Source organism: Orycteropus afer, unplaced genomic scaffold (genome assembly GCF_000298275.1).
Source record: "Orycteropus afer afer isolate SDZICR_OR568_19922 unplaced genomic scaffold, OryAfe1.0 scaffold00323, whole genome shotgun sequence".
Taxonomy (NCBI): domain Eukaryota; kingdom Metazoa; phylum Chordata; class Mammalia; order Tubulidentata; family Orycteropodidae; genus Orycteropus; species Orycteropus afer.
In genome coordinates this window covers 675,003-694,863 of record NW_006921910.1, presented here as the reverse complement: position 1 = coordinate 694,863, position 19,861 = coordinate 675,003, and the positions used below count along the sequence as shown (strand labels likewise).

Genomic DNA, 19,861 nt, shown 5'->3' with positions numbered 1-19,861 from the left:
TGGCTGAGCTCTGGGCATGCTAAACTGTTATCTGTACTCCGCTTTTTTCATAAACTCACTTTTTCTTTTATTGTATGAGTTTTGATTATCCTTACTTTTCTATCCATCCCGACGCACCTCTCATGGTCACCTGATCAAAGTGGCCCTGTAGGCCGCGTTGCGAATGTCCTGCCTCTAGTGCCCTGAGATGCTGGTCCTCCTGTAGAGGGCTGCTCCAAGAGGGCAGATTCAGAGTTCATGTACGTGTGCGGTTCGTGGGTATGTGTGTGGGGGGGAATGCAGGGCATTGTGGGTACATAGTTCAGCTAGAGCGTCGTCTGCTTACGAGGCCCACGAGAAGACTACAATTCCCGAGGTGCTCTGCGCCCAGTCGGCCGGCGGTAATACGTGCGCGCAACCTCCTGGGAATAGTAGTTTCGGCCGCGTGGATGAAAGTCTGAGCCCTACGACTAGGAACTCACCTTCCCGGCGGGCCGTTTGGCAGGGCGGGGCGCCTTGCGAAGATGGTGGAGTGCGCGGCGTGTGCCTCCAGTCGCTTGCCTAAGTCTCAGCGTCGCGCACCGGCCGGTGTCTCGCCGGTCCGGAGCCCCCGCCCGCCAGGTCTCTGACCCCGCGCCCCCAGTGTTCAGTCCCCGGTATGCCCCGCGCCCGCAAGGGGAACGCGCCTCGTAAGGGCGGCCAGCGCCGTGGAGGGGGTGAGTAGGGGGCGCGGAGTCGCTGATGGGCGGAGGACCAACCCCCTGTACGTGTCCCCGTCGGTGACTCCAGAGGTCCTATAGTGGGGATCCTTGTCTTGACCAGCCTGATGCAGCCGTCTGGAACTCTCCTGCGGCCGGCACGTGCGCCGGGAAGCAGCGGCCACGTGTGCACCCAACTTGAACGTGCTGCTGCCTGTCTAGTCCACGCTCCCGCGCGTAATCAGACAGGCATCAGCCACCTGTTTGTCCATTGCCCCTCCACAACAGAGGAGTTGGAGTTGAACAAACCCACCAGAAAGGGAAAGTAGCTGGCCCCTTCTCCAAGCCCTAATCTTTCCCCAGACTGGACAAGGAAGTTGACGGAGGCCTGGGAACCCTGGCTTGCCTGGGAGAACCAAAGGAGAGGGAAGGAGAGCCATCAGGAAGCCATAGGAGTCTGTTCTTAGTGGCCCGGCCCCAAGGGGATGTAGGGAGCCCACGCCCTGGAACCCTGTTCGGTCCTAGACTTTTATCAGCATCCAGCAGGAGTGTGATGTGGTGCAGTAAACACATATGTTTACTGTGCAGGAATGGGACACCCATGGGGCACAGCTCAGACCTGTCCCTGCCCTAATGGGACTTGAATAGGAGGACATTTAAGTGGATAGTGACAAAGCCAGCGGACCAGTAGTAGGGCATGTTCCTCAAGTGGTATCATCCCCAGACTTAGGAACTAGACAGACTTCCCAGGGGAGGAGCTTCTGTGAGTCCTGAGAAGGTGGGGGAAGACAGCACCATGCTGAGGGAACAAGTAATGCAAAGGCTGGACTACTTTGGCAGGGAGAGTGGTGAGAGAGGATTGTAAGCATAGACAAGTGTGGAGCTGGACTTTGTCTGGCAGACGGGGAGTATTTCGTGAGAAGTACAGCCAATCTGATGACCAGAACCTGGCCAGCTGTGAGCCTTATCCTGAGCAGCGTCCCCACACAGGAATGCTCTAGTCCTGCTGATCCAAATACACTCTGTGTTCAATCATTTTCAGGGGCTCACACAGTTGGGGGTCACTTCACTTTCTGCTCCTATTCCTAAGGTTGGAAAGAACTTGTATATCTGTCTCTGAGGGCTGAAGGCCCAGGATGGACCAAGGGGAGCTTAGAGGACAGTATGCTGGAAGCCTGGGATACCAATTTACCCTCTAGGATCCTTGCTACTACTCCCAGGGCCAGTGGTTGGCCTGGTGAGATTGTTAGCCCACAGAAGAACCACAACAATAAGTAACTTACTCAGTCACTGTCTGTAAAGATATGGAGCCAGAATTTCAAATCTGGGTTTGTCTGATTCTAGAATCAACTTCTCTGACCCTCCCCTGCCCATTTTGTGGTCATAATCCAGGCTGGTGGCTGGTCTCCCCCAAATTCTGCCTGTACATGGTCCCAGGCTGGGCCACAGGCCTAGGTGGGGACTGTATAACTCCTTCTGCTTCTAACTCCCTCCTAGTTTTCTTAAAGAAGGCTCTGGTCTCAGGGTGACACTGCCCACCAAGCCTGACAGGATTTCCCTAGGCTGGTCCTGACACCTAAAGCCATCCAGCAGATAAACCTTTTTCCCTTTCTCCTGCTTCCTGGCTCAGTAGCCCCTGCATTAGCCCCTGTGCTGCCCACCTCTGCCTCTGTTTTCTTATCTCTGAGAGGGGGCCAGACTCTTGCCTTGTGGGGTTATGGGGCTGGGATGAGATACCTCCAACCATTCCTCATCCGGTGGAGGCAGGCCAAGCACCCCATTCCATTTTCCCCAGGTGCCCGGAGCAGTGCCCACGCTGACTCAGGTTCCAGTGAGGATGAGGCGGCCAGTGAGGCCCGCAGCACCACCAGTGAATGTCCCAGCCTTGTCAGTGTCACAACAGAGGACTGCCTTGGTGAGAGCTGGTGGAAGCAGGCAAGAGCTCAGTGGGGGCTCGATGGGCAAGGGCAGGAAGCTGGACTGACCAGCTGGCTTTGCAGGGGGTGATGCTGTGGATGAACAGGCTCAGCAGGAAGACCTTGAGGATAAGCTGAAGGAATATGTGGACTGCCTCACAGACAAGAGGTACCCCTAGCCACCAGCCAAGGTCTTCCTGGTCTTCCCTCCATCCATGTCTCTGCTCAGACCAATTGTGAGCAAGGGAGGATGGCCCACATGACCCTCCTCTACCCCGTAGTGCCAAGACCCGGCAAGGTGCCCTGGAGAGCCTGCGCCTGGTCCTGGCATCACGCTTGCTGCCTGACTTCTTGCTGGAGCGCCGCCTCACACTAGCTGATGCCCTGGAAAAGTGCCTCAAGAAAGGTTGGGAGGAGGAGTGTGTGAGAGACCTGGACTTGGTGGGTGCTGACCCTTGCTGCTCAGGCTAACTAGAAAGTATTCCCTAGGAAAGAGTGAGGAGCAGGCCCTGGCTGCTGCTATGCTAGGTCTGCTCTGCGTGCAGCTGGGCCCTGGGCCCAAGGGTGAAGAGCTGTTCCACAGCCTGAAGCCCCTGCTGGTCTCCGTGCTCAGTGATGGCACAGCTAGCCCTGCTGCCCGTCTCCATGTGAGTGTTCCCATGCTTGGTTACACTACCCCCCCCACCCCCTCCATCTATCCCTATGCAGAGTGGTAGGTTCCACTTAACTCCAGGCTCCCCTACTTTGAGGGGCTATGAGGCTTCTGAGTGGGACCCAGGCTCAGCCTCCTGACGGGGATTTGAATTTGCCCTCCCAACAGTGCGCTTCTTCTCTCAGCTTGGGCTGTTATGTGGCTGCTGCTGATGTCCAGGTGAGTGGCCTTTGGGGACAGGTGGTAGAGTACCTAAACCCCTGCTCTGCCCCTGAGCCACTCCCCTGCCTCCCTGTGCCCCTAGGACCTAGTCTCTTGCCTTACTTGCTTGGAAGGTGTTTTCAGCCGGGCCTGCGGTACGCGTGGCTCCACAGCCCTTGTGGCTCCTGCCAGCCTGCATGGCCTGCTGTGTGCTGCCCTGCAGGCCTGGGCATTGCTGCTCACCATCTGCCCCAGCACCCACATCAGCCACATCCTCGACAGGTAGGGCCACCGGGAAGGGGAAGGGAAAGGTGAGGAGCCCCCCACACATACACATGAAGCTTAGCCTGCCCCTTTCCAGGCAGCTGCCTCGGCTGCCCCAGCTTTTATCCAGTGAGAGTGTGAACCTGCGGATTGCTGCCGGCGAGACCATCGCGTTGCTCTTTGAGCTCGCCCGGGACCTTGAGGTGCAGAGATGGGTGGGAGTGGTGCCTGATGATTCTACCTGCTCCTCCCAGGCTGGATACAGGGGATGCCACAGAGAACAGGGTAGCCTTAGTGAGATGTAGAGGGGAGATGGCCCCAACATAGACACTCATGCTAGGTGCTGTGATGGCGTCCCTGGCAAGGGTGCCTGGGCCAGGGGTAGGGGTGCAGCAAGGAGGGGCTCAGGCAGCCAGGTGGGAGAGGAAGAGAAGGGCTTTCTAACAGTGAAGGAAGGGTGTGGGTAGCCCATGCTGAGAGCCAGCAGAGCTCAGGCTCCTGCCCACATGTTGCATCACTGCAGGAAGACTTTATTTATGAGGACATGGAGGCCCTCTGCAGCACTCTGCGTACTCTGGCCACTGACAGTAACAAGTACCGTGCAAAGGCTGACCGCCGGCGCCAGCGCTCGACTTTCCGTGCTGTGCTGCATTTTGTCGAGGTGTGTGAGCGCGCGTGTGTCCTAGTGGGAATGGACCCTACCCCCTGGCACAGTAGCCAAGCCCAATCTTCCCTGCAGGGCAGTGAGTTTGAGGAAGAGACAGTCCGCTTCGGGCTTGAGGTGCTCTACGTGGACAGCTGGGCCCGGCGCCGGGTCTATGCCGCCTTCAAGGATGTGCTGGGTTCTGGCATGCACCACCACCTTCAGGTGGGGGCAGACAGGGTGGGAGCAGGAAGGGCTGCTTCTGACTGTCCTGATCTCACTGTCCTCTTTGTCCCCAGAATAATGAGCTACTCCGTGACATCTTCGGTCTGGGCCCCGTGCTGGTGCTGGATGCCGCTGCACTAAAGGCCTGCAAGATTTCACGCTTTGAGAAGGTTTGTACCCTTTATCTTTTCTCCATCCCTGTGTTGCCTGGGAAACTCTGCAGAGGTTACAAGAGGAGCTCTGGAGCCCTGGGCTTCCCCCTTCCCAGCTTACCAGCTCATCACCTGCTGCCCCTCCAGCACCTGTACAACACTGCCGCCTTCAAAGCCAGAACCAAGGCTCGTAGCCGTGTGCGGGACAAGCGGGCAGACATCCTGTGAGGCAGGACCGGCTGGAGAGGAGACTGTCTATACCCTTGGCTATGTTTTTAACAGAAGACAGTGCAATGACTGGTCCCTGCCAGTAATTGTCACTTTATTTTTTTAATGATAAAACCAAAAACAGACATGGGTGGGGGGAGCTGGTGGCAAGGCTGCTTGGAACCTTGGCCCTTTGCTCCTATACTCAGCCCTGTCACCTCTTCCTACCCTATCTCAGGCCTGGCTAGATATGTGCCTATATCCCAGGGCTGTAGGGCAGGCATTGGGGCGGGGGACGGGGGGCATTGTCCCTTTCTCTCATTCTCAGGCCTTAAGCTACTTATTGGAAGGGACTGCAGAGCATCTAGACAGCCACCCCAGCAGGTAGGGGACGAGGCTACCTGGAATCAATTTTTGTGCTGATTTTTTAAGATTGTTAGAGACAATTAAATGGAATGCTTAATCTTCTGTGGTCCTGGCTTCTGGGTGTTTCTGCCTATCCCCTCCCCTCCGCCACCTCAGGCTTCAGCTCAGCTGGTTCTCCCTATTTCACCTTTGCCCTCCAAGGCAGCCTCTCCCCATGTGGTCCCCTCCCCCTCCTCAGAGCCCAGCCTGTCTTGGGAACTAAAGCCAGACCCCCACTAGGAGACCTGGCAGAGTCTTGGTGACAAGAGTAAGGATGGTAGGCAGCTCTTTCTGGACTTCTTGAACCTGCTATCTGGGGGCAGCCAGAAAGTGCTGGCAGGCTACAGAAGGAGCCAAAAGGCTAGTGCCCCCTCCTCTGACCTTGGGCCACCGAAGACAGGGCCTTGGCATCAGAAGACATGGCTAGACCTGGCCTGTAGAGGTCAGGACGGGCCAGCAGCTGTAGGGTCAGGTCCTGCTCTTGTACAAAAACCTCACCAAGGAAGTGGTATAGATGTAGCCAGCAGTGGGAGAGGAGAGCCCTGCCAGTGGCCACTTTATTTCCCCTTCTGTACACCCCCAGTCCCCAGGTCCAGGCAACATCTCAACTGGGTGCTTGAGCCTCACTCAAGTTGAGCCTCCGCAGCTGGCTGAGGCTGGCAAGCCGGAGTTTGAGTAGTGTCTCCTCTTGTGTCTGCAGCGTATGCGCCAGGACACGCAGGGATTCACTCTGCAGCACTGCGGTGGGCAGGGGAGGGAGGTGGATGGGCTGTCAGCCAGGTACCATCCCCTAAGTCTTCCTGCCCTAATGAGCCCCAGTGCTGGGGTGCCCGTGGGCACCATCCCACATTCCATCCTCCCCACCCCCTGCTGCTCTCTGGCTGTGCCTTCCAGCCACACACAAGGGCTTTTCAATCCGATCCCACTGCCTTACCCTCGGTTGCACCAGCATCCCACACCATCCATACCACTCAGGTAGACGGCCAGGACAGCAAGCGCCAGACAGATGAACACCAGCAGTGCGAGCAGCAGCAGGAAGCTCCCGCGGCTGTGCACAGGGCCACAGCCGGCCTGTGCGCACAGTGATGGTGGCAAGACCCCCAGCAGTTCATCCCATGGCCGTGCCTCCTCAGCCAGGTAGGGGTACAGTGAGCCTGTGGGGGAGTGTCAGGAGGGCAGTGGGTGTATCTGCTCTCCTCCCCACCCATACATCTGTCCCACACTCCTGTCCACTCACCTCCGCTATGCAGGTCGCTGATGGACTCCACCCTGTGCAGGCACACCTCCTGCACGTGGTTGGGAGCCAGTGATGCCCTGCTCCTCGGGCTCAGTGTAGGCACCATGGTATCTGCAGGGCCAATATGGAGCCGCCTCAGCCAGCTGGTCACTCCTCCCTCCTCCCCAGGTCATCTCAGGAAGCAGGGACTCTTGAAGGATGGTGACAGTGGAGCATTTGGCTCCAAATCACCTAAAACTGGCTCAGAAATAATTCTTGCTTTGGAGTCAGGGTGACCTCAGACCCCCTTAGGCCTGTTTAAATGCAAGAGGTCAACTAGACCTGCTCGTATTTGTTTCCTTCTAAGCTCCTCCAGGACTTGCAGGTTTCCTCTCCAGGTTCCTTTCTGTACCACTTGCCTGTCAGTTGGTCATACTGTGGTGGCTGATGTGTTGCTCTGAGGCTGGAGGCTATGCCACTGGTATTTCAGATACCAACAGGGTCACCCATGGTGGACAGCTGAGTAGTTTTAGTGAATAGTTGTTCAGAACTTCACCCACAGTACATGGAATTCAGTCCTGCCTCTTCTGGTACTGCTCTTCCCTGCAAACCCTGTGAGTTAGCTGCCAGGCCAGATCCAGGGCCTGATGGCGGCGCCGCCTCCACCCAGCCCAGAAGCAGCCCTGCTCTAGCCTTTGTGGTGCCTTTCCTGCCTGGCCTTGATGCTGCCTTCTTTAACATTATCAGCATGATGCTGCTGTACTAGGATGAACCCTGCTGTTTTCACCAGCAGCTTGGCAGGAGACAATCTTTCTTATCAGACTGCTTTACATGCCACTGAGATGTCTCCCTGCAGGCATTCCTCTGAGGCTGCCTGGACAGTTAGGGTGCTTCTAATTCCTTTTGGAAATAAACAACCCCCCCAAAAAAGGACATCCATCACCATGAAGTATATGGACAGCCATTAATATGAAAGTTTTTCCCAGTTTCCTGACAGTTATTAAAGACAGATGCCCAGAGGTAGACTTACTAGCTCAAAGAACAAGGATTTTTTAAAGCTGTTACCAAATCATCCTCCAGAATGGCTGTTCAACGGGGTGCAACATCATTAGCTTGAGGATCCCCATTGAAATAAATACTGTATTTGCTGATTTAAGAGATGAGAGATGAGAAAAGGCCTTTCTTGACTGGTTTGATTTGGCTTTCTTTGCCTGAGGAAATTGGCCATTAAATGGGTGACTCCCTGCTCAGAATTCATCCATTCACAGCCTGTGCCCATTTCATCTCTGAGGTGTGAATATTTTCTTATGACTTTAACTGCATTCCATCCCCCATAGAAATACTTGTTTTGTGATTTCTAAATAATTGATACTATTTTCTTCTGGATGTTCTTTGACTTGGTTATATTTGTCTTACCTTGGCCCCTTAAGAGTATCAGATGCCCAGCTGGAAGCTAATAACAAAGTATGTGTGTGGAAGCCACCTTCTGATGGGGAAAGGGTGGCAGGGGAAGCTCTGGACCCATCACCCTCAGGACAGTACCTTGACTTTCATGATTTGCTTGAAAATGTCCCCTTGAGCAAGTAAAACAGAAAGGTGGGTTGGAGGTGAAATTGAATCCCCTCTTAGCACTTTGCTGTGCTCTTCTCACGCTCTAAATTGAACATGGATTCTGTTTATTACTAGGAAAAGGCAGTAAATACTATTGTTAAGACCCCAAAAGAAGGCAGACATTCCCCCAGCCAGGGGCTGGGCCCTTCCTGTCCATGTTGAAAATGTGATAAGGCTGCATCAAGGGGAGTTGGCCAAACTGGGCTGTGGCCATGAGCCAGCGCCCTGGTAGCTGGTCTTGCATCCTGTACTGTACCTGAAGCTAGCTGCACACCTGGGTCTCTGCTATGCTGAGGTTCCTCAGCCTCCATACCTCTTGCTTGCAGCGGAGCAATTAGGTGAATGGCTGCCAAGGTCTTGACTACCTAAGTCAGTCTGGCTAGGTCAAGAGACCCTGACCCTCAGCCACTGGGGACACTGAGCCCCACGTTGGGGGAGGCCAGAGGCCTGTCCACTCCTAGTCCTCTGGCCAGATACCCACCTCCAGTCCCAGCTTCCTCCCTGAAGAGTGAGCTGAACTGGCCAGGCAGCTGCCCAGATGCCCACACCCTCCTTGGGCAGTTTCCTTTCACCCTGCCCCCTGCTGTTCACAGCAGAGGAAAATATGACAGGGCAAGCCTCTCCAAGCATATAGGGCAGGTCCCTTTTCCCTGGAGCTGGAACAGGATGCTGATGACCAGCCAAAGAAGTGAGGTATCTATGGTCCATGGGGTCACAGATCTGGGATCCCCCCCCCACCTTGGGGTCATCCTCTCCTACCTTCTTGCACTTCCTCAGGCATGGCGGATAGTGGGCTGTCAGGGCCAGTGACATTGCCCCATAGCAGAACCGGACAGAGGCAGCAGGAGCTCCTCTGAGAGCCAGGAGAATGCCTGGCCACCTCCCATTCTGGGCCTAAAATAGGTCTGAGCTCAGCCCACTGGGCTATATTTAGAGGGGGCTGCTCTCAGCCCTGGAAGGGGGTAGAGTGACCCACGTGGGCCAGCCTGGACTGTCTACCCAAGGGCACGCCCCCACTAGTGCATGTGCTCAGGGTCCTACTTGGGAACCATACCACCCTGTAAGTATGCAGGACTCTGGATCTCCAGGCCAGCCACCTCACGCTCAGCTTCCAGCAGTACACCACATGGCAGTCAAGACATGCAAGGATACCTTGTCCTCTCCACCTCTGCAGACCCCCTCCACAGCCCTGCTGGCCTCTGCTCTCAGCAAATGGATGCTGCTGGCACTGTAACCAGAGCTCAGTGCCATGAGGACTTGGCCCAGAGAGCACAAAGGAGTAAAGACACTTCCCCACGCACACAACACATTAACTTATACAGGGCAGTGGGCCAACTGATGAAGTTATTACTAAGCTTAGAACTTTGAGTAGAAGATTGCCCTTCTTTGGCCTCGGATTCCTCATCTATAAAACGAGTAGCAGTGGTTCTTCATAGCAGGGTCCATGTGAGAGCAGAGATGCATCCATGTGTCTCAAACAGGATGCAGAGCTCAGGGCCTCCTTCCCTTCTGTCTGCAGGTGCAGACAGGTTACATGGTTATGTGAAGATGCAGGCACATGCTTACCCTTGAAGTGTGAAAAGGTAGTCCATTTGTGGTCCCCATTATCTCCCATCCTCTGCCTTGTGACCTCATGTCCCTCTTTCCCAACTGCGCCAAAGCAAGGCTCTGCTCATGACGTCCCAAATCTTTTACTCCACTGCCACGTTTCCTTGATGTCCCTCAAAAACTGCAAGCTTGTTTCCCCATCAGGGCCTTTGCACTGGCTGATCCCTCCTCCTGGAACGGTTCTGCCCCCAGATACTGCCATGGCTCAAATGTCATCCCTTCAGTGAGGCCTTCTGCTCACATTCTTTTCTACATCAACCAGTTTTATTTTTTTCATTAGTAGTTGGCTCTGAAATTACTCAAAATGTACCCCCCAAATGCCCTACAGACACCCCTTGGTCACATGGAAACCAACAAACTGAGGCCCTGAGACTGCTAGGAAGGTGCCCAAGGCCACATAGCAAGTCCTAGTACTAGCGGCTGCCCACTGCTGGCAGTTCCAGCTTGGGCTGATAGTTTATTGCGTTACTTTAGAAAAGTTGGCCTGCCCCACCCCTGCCCCCAGCAGCCCGGCCTGTTCACAGTTTTCTGCTCACTGCCCAAGAAGGGGGTCCCTCCCCCAGGATGGGCACTCTGGGCATCTCCCTGGCTCCGGTATTTGCTCTGGAGCTTCGCCTCTCTGCCCTCTCCCTACTGGCTGACCGCCATGACTGGCCTGGGCCGCCCCTTCCGGGGCTACATTCAAGGGTTATCTGTTAATAAATAAGCCGGCGCGGGCTGCCCCTAGGCCCAGGGCCTGTCAGTTGGTGTCTCTGTTGGCCAGGGTCTGCAGTGTGCCTGGCCCTGACGCCTTCGTCACTGCGTCCCGGGGTCTGCCCTTCCCTCTCCCGCCCGTCATCTCCTGCCCGATCCCCGGCTGGGGAGGGCCTGGTCACCAATGCGTAGCACTGCGCGGGCCCCGCTCAGCGCGCGGCTCGGGGGCATGCGTCCGCCGATTGCGGCCCTTCCTCCGTTGTTCAGGGAGTGGTGGGCGCGGCGCGGGTGGCGGGCGACACATGCGCAAGGAGTTCGCGCCGCCGCCGCCGCCGCCGGGCTCCACCAGCTGCAGGAAGTCCCGGTACCAGAGCTTGGGGCCCAGTGGTGCAGCGGGGGCAGCCTCCTCGATCCGCGCCAGTCGCTCGGCCTGCGCAGCGTTCAGCACGTGCAGCGCCAGGCGACGCAGCGGCTGCGAAAAGCCGTGCTCGACAGCGGCGCACAAGTACACGCCCGAGTCCCCGCGCCGCAGCCCGCGCAGCAGCAGCCCCTGTGCGGTGCGCTCGGCGCGTCCCTCTGCTGGCACCTGCAGGCGGGGCTGGCGTGAGGTTGGGACCTACAAGGGGACTGACTCCCTGGCCTAAGCAAGGGACGACGGAGAGGCAAAGGGGACAGCGGGTGACAAGTGGGAAAAGGGGTGCTTGAGGGTGCTCACTTAAAGATTGGATGCATCCGGGCCAGTGGTCTGCAAGTGTGGAGACCCGAAAGGGGCGGGGTTCACCTGAATGTAGGAGTTGGGACAGAGATCTCAATGGGCGGGGCTTCTTCTGGATGTGGTGGTGGGGCTCAGGAGCCAAAGTTGGATGGGATAGTCCCTCATTTGGGCGTGGGGTGCAGGTAAGAGCCCAAACTGGAAGGGCCTGGTAGGATGGGGCCTCACCTAGATGTGAGGAGTAAGTCAAGGGCCTCCTTTGGCAGGGCGGGGCCTCTCCTAAATGTGGAGGTGAGACAGGGGCCTGGTTGAGAGGGATGGAGCCTATTCACCTGAGTTCGGGCCTGCTCCCCTACACGCTGGAAGGTCCAGTTCACGCGCGCCTGCAGAGAGCGGGGCTCACATTCCAGGAAGGCGCTGCCACCCTCCACACCAAACACCTTCCTCTCCAGTAGCGTGGGGCGGGACATGTCTGGAGGCGAGGGGAATGTCAGATTCAGGCTAGGGGCAGGGCGTCTTCTTGGGCTGAGGTGTGGAGGCAGGTAGGGCAGTCACCTCCAGAGCACAGCGTGCTGGGGTCACCGTTCCTGACATCTTGTCGCCGGAACCGCCTGGGAGGAACGTTGAAGCCTCAGTGAGCCCTTCTTCCACCTTGGTAGTGAAGGACCCTGGGGCACCCTCCCAGCAGCCTGCCCTTAGCCTCGCCCACCTCTTGACACTGGGCTGGAAGCGTGTGCATGCGGCCCCATCCCAGGCGCAGTATGGGTCACGCGCCAGGCAGCATTCGGCACAGGCGCGGCCATGGGCAGCGCATCGGTGCAGCGCGATCTGGGCCACCGCGCTCCGTGAGGCTACATACAGCTGATGCTGGGAGACAGGGGACTCCAGGGTGACCAAGGGTGGCCCCATGCCCACCTCACACTGGTCAGGGATCCCTTCTCCCACTTGACAGACAGGAACACTGAGGTCTCATTCAGGTCACATGGTCTAGCCAAGGCAGAACCTACACTAGAACCCGAGGCTGAGAACGATCAGGGGGAACATGGGGTTGGGGTGCTCATGCGATTGGTCCATCCCACTCCTTCAACATTCTGGTCACTCACCCTCTTCGAGGAGATCTGCATGCTGGTGACAGCAGCTGAATCCTGAGAGGGAGGAATCATGGTGGTGGGGGTCAAGGCTTAGTGGGATGGGGGGGACTCAGGGAAATGAGGAAGTAGCCTCACCTCAAATACATTCAGCTCCTCTAGGAGCAGCCCCTCGGAGCTAGGCCGGCTGCCCTTGGGGACAGAGATTACCTTCAGCACCATGCCAGTGTCTGCAGGGATGAGAAGGGATGAATGCCTTCCTGATGTTCCCTGACAGCCAGGGCTGGGGTCTCCTTCACTTTGAGGCCTCCACCCCCACCAGGGTTGAGTTTGTTGAAACAATCAGGGCAGCATTCAGGAGGAGGTGATGGGAACACAGCCCAGCCAAAGATGTGGAGGTGGGATGGAGCAGGGAGAGTTTCTATTACCAGGCCACAGAGGCTGCATGGGGTCCTGTGGATGGTCACAGAGGCACTAACCTGTGCCAATGAAGAGGACATCGTAGTGTCCATCAGCAGCTGCTACTCGGTCAGCAACGATTTGGGTGAAAGTGTACCCAGCGCCCACTTGCAGGAAAAGAGGGCGCCCCCCCATGGGCAGAACAGAATTGTACATGAGGGGATGGTTGCGGGCAAACTGGATGACATCATCGGGAAAGTCCTTGGTGGAACTGAAGGTGCCAAATGTCTTGCTAGGGCACTGGGGAGAGGGCACAACAGAGGTGTGGGTGTAGGAGCTTGGTAGGGAGCCCCCTACGGCGGCCTCTGACAACCTGGATGGCAGGAGACAGAGCCCTGCCCTGGGAATCAGAGAGGAGACCTGGTCTTGCCCTAAGGAGTCTTGAGCAGGGAAAACATGGTCTCTCTTGAGGAACCCTGTCTGGTGGTAATAACTTTTTCCCATTCATAACAAATAGCAAAGAAACGAAAAGAAGGGAAGGGCAGGAAGAAAGGAAGAAAGCACATTCACCAAGAAGACCCCAGGCCAGCTGAGTTTCTCCAGCCCTGAGGCTCTGAAGTGGGTTGTGAAAGGAGTCCCCAGGCTACACACCATGCCAGGCCGCGGGTAAGGGACGCGGCCCTGGTAAGACACCCACTGGTGCATGGGCCCCTCTTTGTGTGCGAAAGGTCCCAGGAAGGCCCGGCGTATGTCATTCATGCTGTACACGCACACTGCGGAGCCCTGGAAGATGCCACTGAAGATGAAGATAAGGAAGGAGTGAGGGAGTGCCCTCCGGGAGCCCAGCTGGTCCCTCTTGGGGTATCCTCTCCTTTCCCCAACCTAACCTGGACGTGGAAAAAACAGCGTAGAGCAGCGGGTTTCGGGGGTCTCTCGAGGGCAGTAGGAACACATCCTCTGTAGGGATGGAGCCTGGCTGGGAGAGAAGCTCCCGGGGTGCACCCCAGTTCCCCTTCCCCACCTCACCCCCTACTGCTGGCACTTACGAATCTGATCAAAGTGGGTGTCGCCCTCAACGCCTAGCACCGAGCACACCAGCCGTGCCTTCAGGAACGTTGTCCACTTGCTGACCAGGCTGCGCTGGCCGCCTACATCATTCTGCCAAGGGCAAAGAGGAGATGGGGGTGGTCTGAGAGAGCAAAAGGACAGCATGAGGTAGCCTGGTGTGTCCCAGAGACTCCTTACCCGGCAGATCTGGCCGACGCGGGACACCGACAGGCGTCCTAATGCCGGAGCTGCCTCCACCGCCATCTCACGGAAGAAGAAATAGATCTTGTCGTCGTCTGGATTCTCGCTCTCCGGGATCCAAAAGACCTTAACAAACTTGGGTTCTGGCCGCAGTAGGAGGTGCGGAGTCAGTGGATTCCTGGTCTAGCCAACCACCCACCCCACTGTCTTGATACTGGACCCACGCTCTTCCTTTCCTCTCCCCGGCGCCAGCTGGAGGCCCCGGGATAAGGTCGGACGGACAAACCAGGCTTCAGGCCTGAGTTCAGTTGCGGCTCGATGCGCGCGGATCAAATCCAAAGGGGCAGGGCTTGCAGGCAAGGAAGCCGCCACAAGAGGGCAGCAGAGACCATGAGAAAGGTCCCAGGGTTCCTCTCCGGGCTCCGGGAAGGGAACCCTGGGAGGCCTCTGACCTCGCCCTTCACTGTTACCCAGGCTTGTGGACAGGGAAGAAGGCAGATGGTGAATCTGGTTTGTTCTTCATTTGTGAATCCTCTTCCCTACCAAGAAGCAGATGCTCCACCCCTGGTGCAAACCGGTCTCCTGAGTCCTATATTGCTCTTATAATAAATTACCCTGACCCCTGACAGTCCTAACTCCTTACCACTTTTCTCCCTCCATGAACCTGTTTCTTGGTGTGTTCCTGCCTCAGGGCCTTTGTACTAGCTGTTCCCTCTGCCTGCAAAGCTCTTCCCTCAATCCTGCTGGCTGGCTGTCTCACTCTGGGAATTAGTTAATATCTCCCTTCAACAAAGCGGACTCCTCCCCTTCACCAGTCTCCTTTTCCTTCCTCTCTGTTCTCTCCTTGGCCCCATAGCCATTGGAATTGATCTTATCATGTATTTGTTCTTCAGTCTGTGAACTCAAAGAGGGCACCAGCCATACCTGTCTTGTCTGCCCCTGTGCTCCCAGCACCTGGCACTAGGCTTGGCACACAGTAGGTGCTCAGTGAGACCTGGCTCTGCCCACTGCTCACTCACTTCATGGGCCTTGCTTGGAATCCGCCCTGTGTGGGGATGAGGGCCCCTTCTTGCCTGGCCCACCAGCCTCTCACCGTTGAGCCATCGGGAGTCGTGTGGCTCTGTGCGGAGACTCGGCCGCCGGCCCAGGCTGCGGAAGATGGTAAAGTCCCGGCCCATGAGGTCTGCGGCCACCCCTGAGTACAGCTCCTGCCCTGTGGATAGGGTAAGGACTGCTCAGCTAAGCTGAGGGTACTTGGAGTGGGAGGGCATGGGCAGCTCCTGGGCTTCTGGGGGAGTCATGAGGCTATGGGGGATCTCCAGGGCTTTAGGGTGGATCTTAGGACTGTATGAGGTTCTAGAGTCTCTGAGAGTTCAAGGAGCTCTGTTGGGGGTCCCAGCCTTTGGACTCACCCACCAGCACGGAGGCAGCCCGATGCTTTGGGTCATAAGGACTCTTCCCCTTGCCATCCTCTAGGCTTTGAAGGTCCAGGCGAAGCATGGGCTCCTAGGAGAAGGGGGAGGCTTGCTACTGCCAGGCCCTTCCTTCTCTCCCTCCCTCCTTTGCCTAGGTCAGCCCTTACCTCCAGCCGGTGGCCCACCTCCACAAATGCACAGGTGGGGTGGAAGGCCCCCGTTCCACAGACCAGCAAGTGAGTGTGGTTGTAAACATGTAGCAACTTCACGAAGTTCATGCACTCAGTCTAGTGGGCAGGCAGGGGCAGTGAGGCCTCCTCTCCAGGGAGGTTGGAGTCCTAGCTCACCAGTGGCACCCCCATCCCTTCCTCTTTTCTAAATCAGCCCAAACAAGCACCAGTATGGGTCACAGGAACCCAGGTGCCCTTAGTGGCCAGTCCAGCCCACTCTTCACCAGGGTGGGTACATGGGGATCATAGCGCTGCACAGCCCCCTCCCGTGATTCAGAGGCCTCCAAGGAGAATCACATGAGCCCCTACCCTGACTCACCATCTCGAGACCTCAACCACCTCAACCTCTGTGCCCTCAACCTAGTCAGAACAGGCAGGCTTCTGTCTTAGCACTGCCTGTCTATGGGGTGAGGGGCTGACTCTTCCCACTCCCACCCTGGGCAGCCAGCACTCACAGCAATGTCCTTCCCCGCCCAGTTGCACTCCTCTCGCCATTCCACAGGGGCCGGCCAGGCCAGCTATGGGAGTGGGAGAGCACAAGAAGTCAGGGTCTCTCCGCTTGGGACCCACAGTCTCCCCCACCCCTCTCTCTGGGCAGTCTGGAGGGGGGTCCCTGGGCTCTGCCCTCAGCACCAAGGCTGGGGGGCCTTGGTACCTTCTTGGCCCGTTTGCTGATGTTGTCCAGGCTGAGGGAGGCCACATGGTTCTCAGCACCTACAAACAGGCGTCCACGCTCCTCATCCACCAGAAGTGCTTCATAGCAGCAGGTCCGTTCCAGCCGGAAGGTCCGGAGACCATGCCGGGCCTGGAGCTCTGCAGGGTGGGGGCACCACTGAGGATTCACAGCCCCACTGGAAATCTCCCCTAAGGCCTGCTTGGGTATCTCTATCACAGGCCAGGGTTGTACATGTGACTTGGCTAACACACATGTGAGTTTACACACGCAAAGACAAGCCCACCCAGGTGCGTGTGCATAGCTGCTAGGGTGGGCGGCACAGCCCCCAGGAAGGGGAAGCAAGTTGAACTTGAGCATGCACAGACAAGCAGTGTCTCCAGGCGGGCGGGCGCACTGGGAGGCCAGGCTTGTGGACGCCAGGGTTCTGGGGGAGGCTGGGCATGTAGGGACAGCCAGAACCCCAACCCCAAAGTCAAACTGAGGGTTCCCTCCCTGCCACACCACCATCAGCCTGTGCTCAGCAGAACTGCCTGCCAGATAGCACTGCCTAGTAACCACCATCCTGTGCAATGGGGAGTGAGAAGAGGGTGTGATGGCCCCCACACCTCAACTTCATTGTGGTCTCTGTGGCAGGGGCGTAGTCTGATTGGGGGTAAGGGGTGGATCAGAGACAGTCTGTTGCTATGGGGACAGAAGGGCTCTTTCTGTGAAAGCGTGAGGAGACTGTGAGCAGAGAGGTTGGGGGCCTGAGACCAGGACAGGGTTAACTGACCTGCGTCTCCCCACACCAGCCTGGAACCCAGTTCCGTGACAGGCATACAAACACAGCACCCCCACATTCTCACTGGGTCCCTTTCCTGCTCAGCCTGAGCCGAGCCCTCCCACCCTCCAGGTGCACCTACCTTGGAAGGAGAGCCGCAGGCGTGGGGTGCTAGGGGCAGCAACCCCCAGCGCTGCGGCCCAGAGCAGGGCCAAGCCGGGGATCATGGCGGCGGCCGGGGCCCGCCCCATCCCGGTGGCAGCTCAAGGCGCTCAGGGTTCAGCAGGCGTGTGCAGAGGAGCCTTGAGCTGCCCTGGATTCTGCCCCGGGAATCTGGAAGGGAAGGAGTCAGCAGCCAGCTCCAGTGCAGTAGGCGAGGGGGGAGTCCCCAGGGATCAGATTACAGCCCCTAGGGGCGCATGGCTGGGGGGTCACATTCCACTTCCGAGCCCTCCCCTAGGAGGGTGCACGGCCTGGCCACAATCACAGACACACCCACACTGGGCACACCCTCGAGGTCAGAGGTCACCCCCACACAGGCAGGCGCCCGCCCCACGTCACCCTCCCCAACCACCCCCCTCCCCTAGACACACGCACAAACATTGATTCACAAACACTGCGTGCCCACTTCATGCCAGCCTGGGACTAGGAGTGGAGACACTGGGGGACGCAGACAATGACCCTGTGAGGGAAGGGGCAGAACATCAAAAAGAATTCAGATTGGTGCAGTCATTGCAGACACCAAATGCAAGGAGCAAAACAACCCAGTGATAGGAGTGACAGTGACAGGAGGGGGTCAGGCCTCTGCCTCCAGGAGGTAGCTGTGCACAGAGAAACACACAGGTACCTTCAGGTTTGGGGCCAGGGTGTGGATGTCTGTGAGTGTGAGTGTTTCTGTATGTCCTTTGTGTATCTGTATGTGTACATGCATGCATACACATATGCATGTCCATATGTGCACTGTGGGGTAGACAGGTATATGCTGTATATACACATGTGCATAAATATGTGTACATGTCCACATGTGTGGCACATGCCTGTCTAGGCAAGTGTACCTGTGTGTGTATACTGTATGGTATGTGTATGTTGTGCTACCCAAGTGTGTACATATATGTGTGCCATGCAGGTATGCATGCATATGTATGCATATCTGTGGGCATGCATGTGAGCAAATACAGTTGCAGCACCAGCAGCATCGCCCACCATGCCCCTCAAATCAGAGACACAGGCGAAACCCATTTCTCAGAGGGATGTCTGAGGCCCAGGTCACTAAGAGCCTGGGTCTCTGGGTCTGGGCAGGAGCCTCAGCCTCTGACTTGGGACTGCCCCACAGGCTGGTCCAGCTCCCCCAGCCCCCAGCTTGACCTTTCCCTCTCAGTCCCCCAGAGAGAGCGGAAGGGGATGATCACACATAGAGATTTTGTGAGGTCAGGCCTCAGACTAAGAGGAACCCAGTAAAGAAAGCCAAGGGCCTGAGATGGCCTCTCATCTCTGATCTCAGTTGAACTGCCCCTCCCTTCCCTCTCTGAGCCTCTAGTCTCCCTAAGTCTCTCCCTCCCCCTTATCACCTCTCCTTCCTTAGTCTCCCTTAAGGTTTAGCCATCTCTGAGCCCTGCACCTCTCTGCGTCTGGGCCCTTCCCTGGACCCCTCAGATGATGGCTATAATGCCTGCCCTCCTCTCCAGTAGCTGGCAGGGCAGGTGCTGGACACAGGAGCCCTGGGGTGAGCAAGGTCCTGGGGTAGAATCACATCACGAAAGTGGCACAGTGTCTAGGGAAGGTCCCAGACCCCTCCACCCATATCCCTGCCCAGGTCTGGGGTCCCTCGCATGCCAAGACACCCCCCCCTCCCTCGCTAACACTTGCCGCTGCCTCTTCCTGGCCGGTGAGGTCGCGATGATGCCTTGAAACACCAATTGCCTCCCCACACTCCAACAACTCCAGCATCAGCACCTGCCCACCCCAGCCCCTTCCTGCCCTGGGGAAGGGGAGAAGCCTAGGGGCCACAGGGCACCCTCCAACGGCTCCTTTAAGACGCAGCCCCCGCCCCCATCAGCCCAGCTGCCACTTACTCCACAAGCCATAAAGTTTATGGGTTACTGGGCGGATCAGGTGACCAGGCAGGCGCCCGGGACGGCTAGAGACAGCGGAGCAGCAGAGTGAGCGCCAGCCAACGGGCACATGGAGAGAGAATGGGTAGAGATGACTCCTCCCCTGACAGGCTCAAGGCAGAAGGGTACCCAGGCAGCAGTCGCTAGAAGAGGGGTGGCCAGTCAAGGCGAAGGAGGAAGAAGCAACAGAGAGACCTCCCCCAGCCCCAGTGGCTCTGCACAGCAGGCAGAGGGCACAGCCCAGTCAGGGACTCCAGGTTTCAGTTTCTCACCTGTCCCTCCACAGCTGGAGAGCTGGGGACAAGAGTAATGGGATATACCTGCCAACTCAGCTCCTAGGAGCCGGCTGAGATGGGATGGGAGGGCTGTAAGTAGGGAAGGGGATGATTCTCAACTAGAGGGCTGATGGCCCCCTGGACCCTGGCTTCAGTCCTTCTTTGTCACTGAGATAATTTCTTGATGTTTCTGCCACCCAGCCAGCAGTGGCAGCAGTGACAGCTGCAGGGGGAGTGGGAGGGGGGCTGGGGGGATGGAGAAGGGAGAGCCAGAGAGGGGCAAGCAGAAGTACAAAGCTCACTTCTGCGCTGCAGGGTGTAGGCCCACCAAGAGTCCCCCATCCGAGGTGGAAAGTAGAATTGTCCCCGCTAAGCACAGAGCCAGGGACCAGAGGGGGCTTTAGAGATACAACTTTGGCACCTCAGTTGGGAAGGGACTAGGGTCCTGTTCTGAACTTGGCTCTGGAGGACACAGCC

The 19,861-nt window shown here is 57.3% G+C and overlaps 3 protein-coding genes across 3 annotated transcripts; 1 reads left to right on the top strand and 2 right to left on the bottom strand.

The window, feature by feature from the left end:
• Positions 1-460: 460 nt before the first annotated feature.
• IFRD2 (interferon related developmental regulator 2) lies at positions 461-4,958 on the top strand. Its single transcript, XM_007951994.1, has 12 exons — positions 461-695; positions 2,473-2,592; positions 2,678-2,762; positions 2,875-2,999; positions 3,083-3,240; positions 3,414-3,464; positions 3,550-3,728; positions 3,808-3,913; positions 4,234-4,371; positions 4,450-4,578; positions 4,653-4,748; positions 4,878-4,958. Exons 1-12 carry the CDS (start codon positions 638-640, stop codon positions 4,956-4,958), a joined length of 1,326 nt encoding a protein of 441 aa, XP_007950185.1. The 5' UTR covers positions 461-637.
• A 988-nt stretch (positions 4,959-5,946) lies between these two features.
• Positions 5,947-9,784, bottom strand: LSMEM2 (leucine rich single-pass membrane protein 2). The gene is made up of 5 exons (XM_007951993.2): positions 9,736-9,784; positions 8,929-9,057; positions 6,580-6,690; positions 6,311-6,496; positions 5,947-6,080 (listed from the first exon to the last, which is right to left on the bottom strand). The coding sequence occupies exons 1-5, from the start codon at positions 9,782-9,784 to the stop codon at positions 5,947-5,949; spliced, it is 609 nt and encodes a 202-aa protein (XP_007950184.2).
• Positions 9,785-10,648: 864 nt separating this feature from the next.
• On the bottom strand, positions 10,649-17,249 carry SEMA3B (semaphorin 3B). Its single transcript, XM_007951992.1, has 17 exons — positions 17,141-17,249; positions 16,218-16,375; positions 16,018-16,080; positions 15,500-15,619; positions 15,330-15,423; positions 15,011-15,130; positions 13,915-14,060; positions 13,716-13,827; positions 13,557-13,626; positions 13,321-13,465; positions 12,750-12,969; positions 12,409-12,500; positions 12,286-12,327; positions 11,892-12,049; positions 11,738-11,793; positions 11,515-11,654; positions 10,649-11,056 (listed from the first exon to the last, which is right to left on the bottom strand). The coding sequence occupies exons 1-17, from the start codon at positions 17,247-17,249 to the stop codon at positions 10,649-10,651; spliced, it is 2,253 nt and encodes a 750-aa protein (XP_007950183.1).
• Between the last annotated feature and the right edge of the window lie 2,612 nt (positions 17,250-19,861).

Excerpts from the sequence above, each read along its gene's own strand:
- IFRD2 (XM_007951994.1), top strand. The coding sequence starts at position 638 with ATGCCCCGCGCCCGCAAGGGGAACGCGCCTCGTAAGGGCGGCCAGCGC. Across the intron at positions 3,729-3,807 it reads ATCAGCCACATCCTCGACAG|GCAGCTGCCTCGGCTGCCCC; the intron begins GTAGGGCCACCG and ends GCCCCTTTCCAG. Across the intron at positions 4,579-4,652 it reads GCATGCACCACCACCTTCAG|AATAATGAGCTACTCCGTGA; the intron begins GTGGGGGCAGAC and ends CTTTGTCCCCAG.
- SEMA3B (XM_007951992.1), bottom strand. The coding sequence starts at position 17,249 with ATGGGGCGGGCCCCGGCCGCCGCCATGATCCCCGGCTTGGCCCTGCTC. Across the intron at positions 15,131-15,329 it reads GGCTGCCTCCGTGCTGGTGG|GGCAGGAGCTGTACTCAGGG; the intron begins GTGAGTCCAAAG and ends CCCTATCCACAG. Across the intron at positions 11,057-11,514 it reads GGGAGCAGGCCCGAACTCAG|GTGCCAGCAGAGGGACGCGC; the intron begins GTGAATAGGCTC and ends CCCCGCCTGCAG.
- LSMEM2 (XM_007951993.2), bottom strand. The coding sequence starts at position 9,784 with ATGGGAGATAATGGGGACCACAAATGGACTACCTTTTCACACTTCAAG. Across the intron at positions 6,691-8,928 it reads GCCTGAGGAAGTGCAAGAAG|ATACCATGGTGCCTACACTG; the intron begins GTAGGAGAGGAT and ends TTGGCCCTGCAG. Across the intron at positions 6,081-6,310 it reads CCTGGCCGTCTACCTGAGTG|TGCTGCAGAGTGAATCCCTG; the intron begins GTATGGATGGTG and ends TGCCCACCGCAG.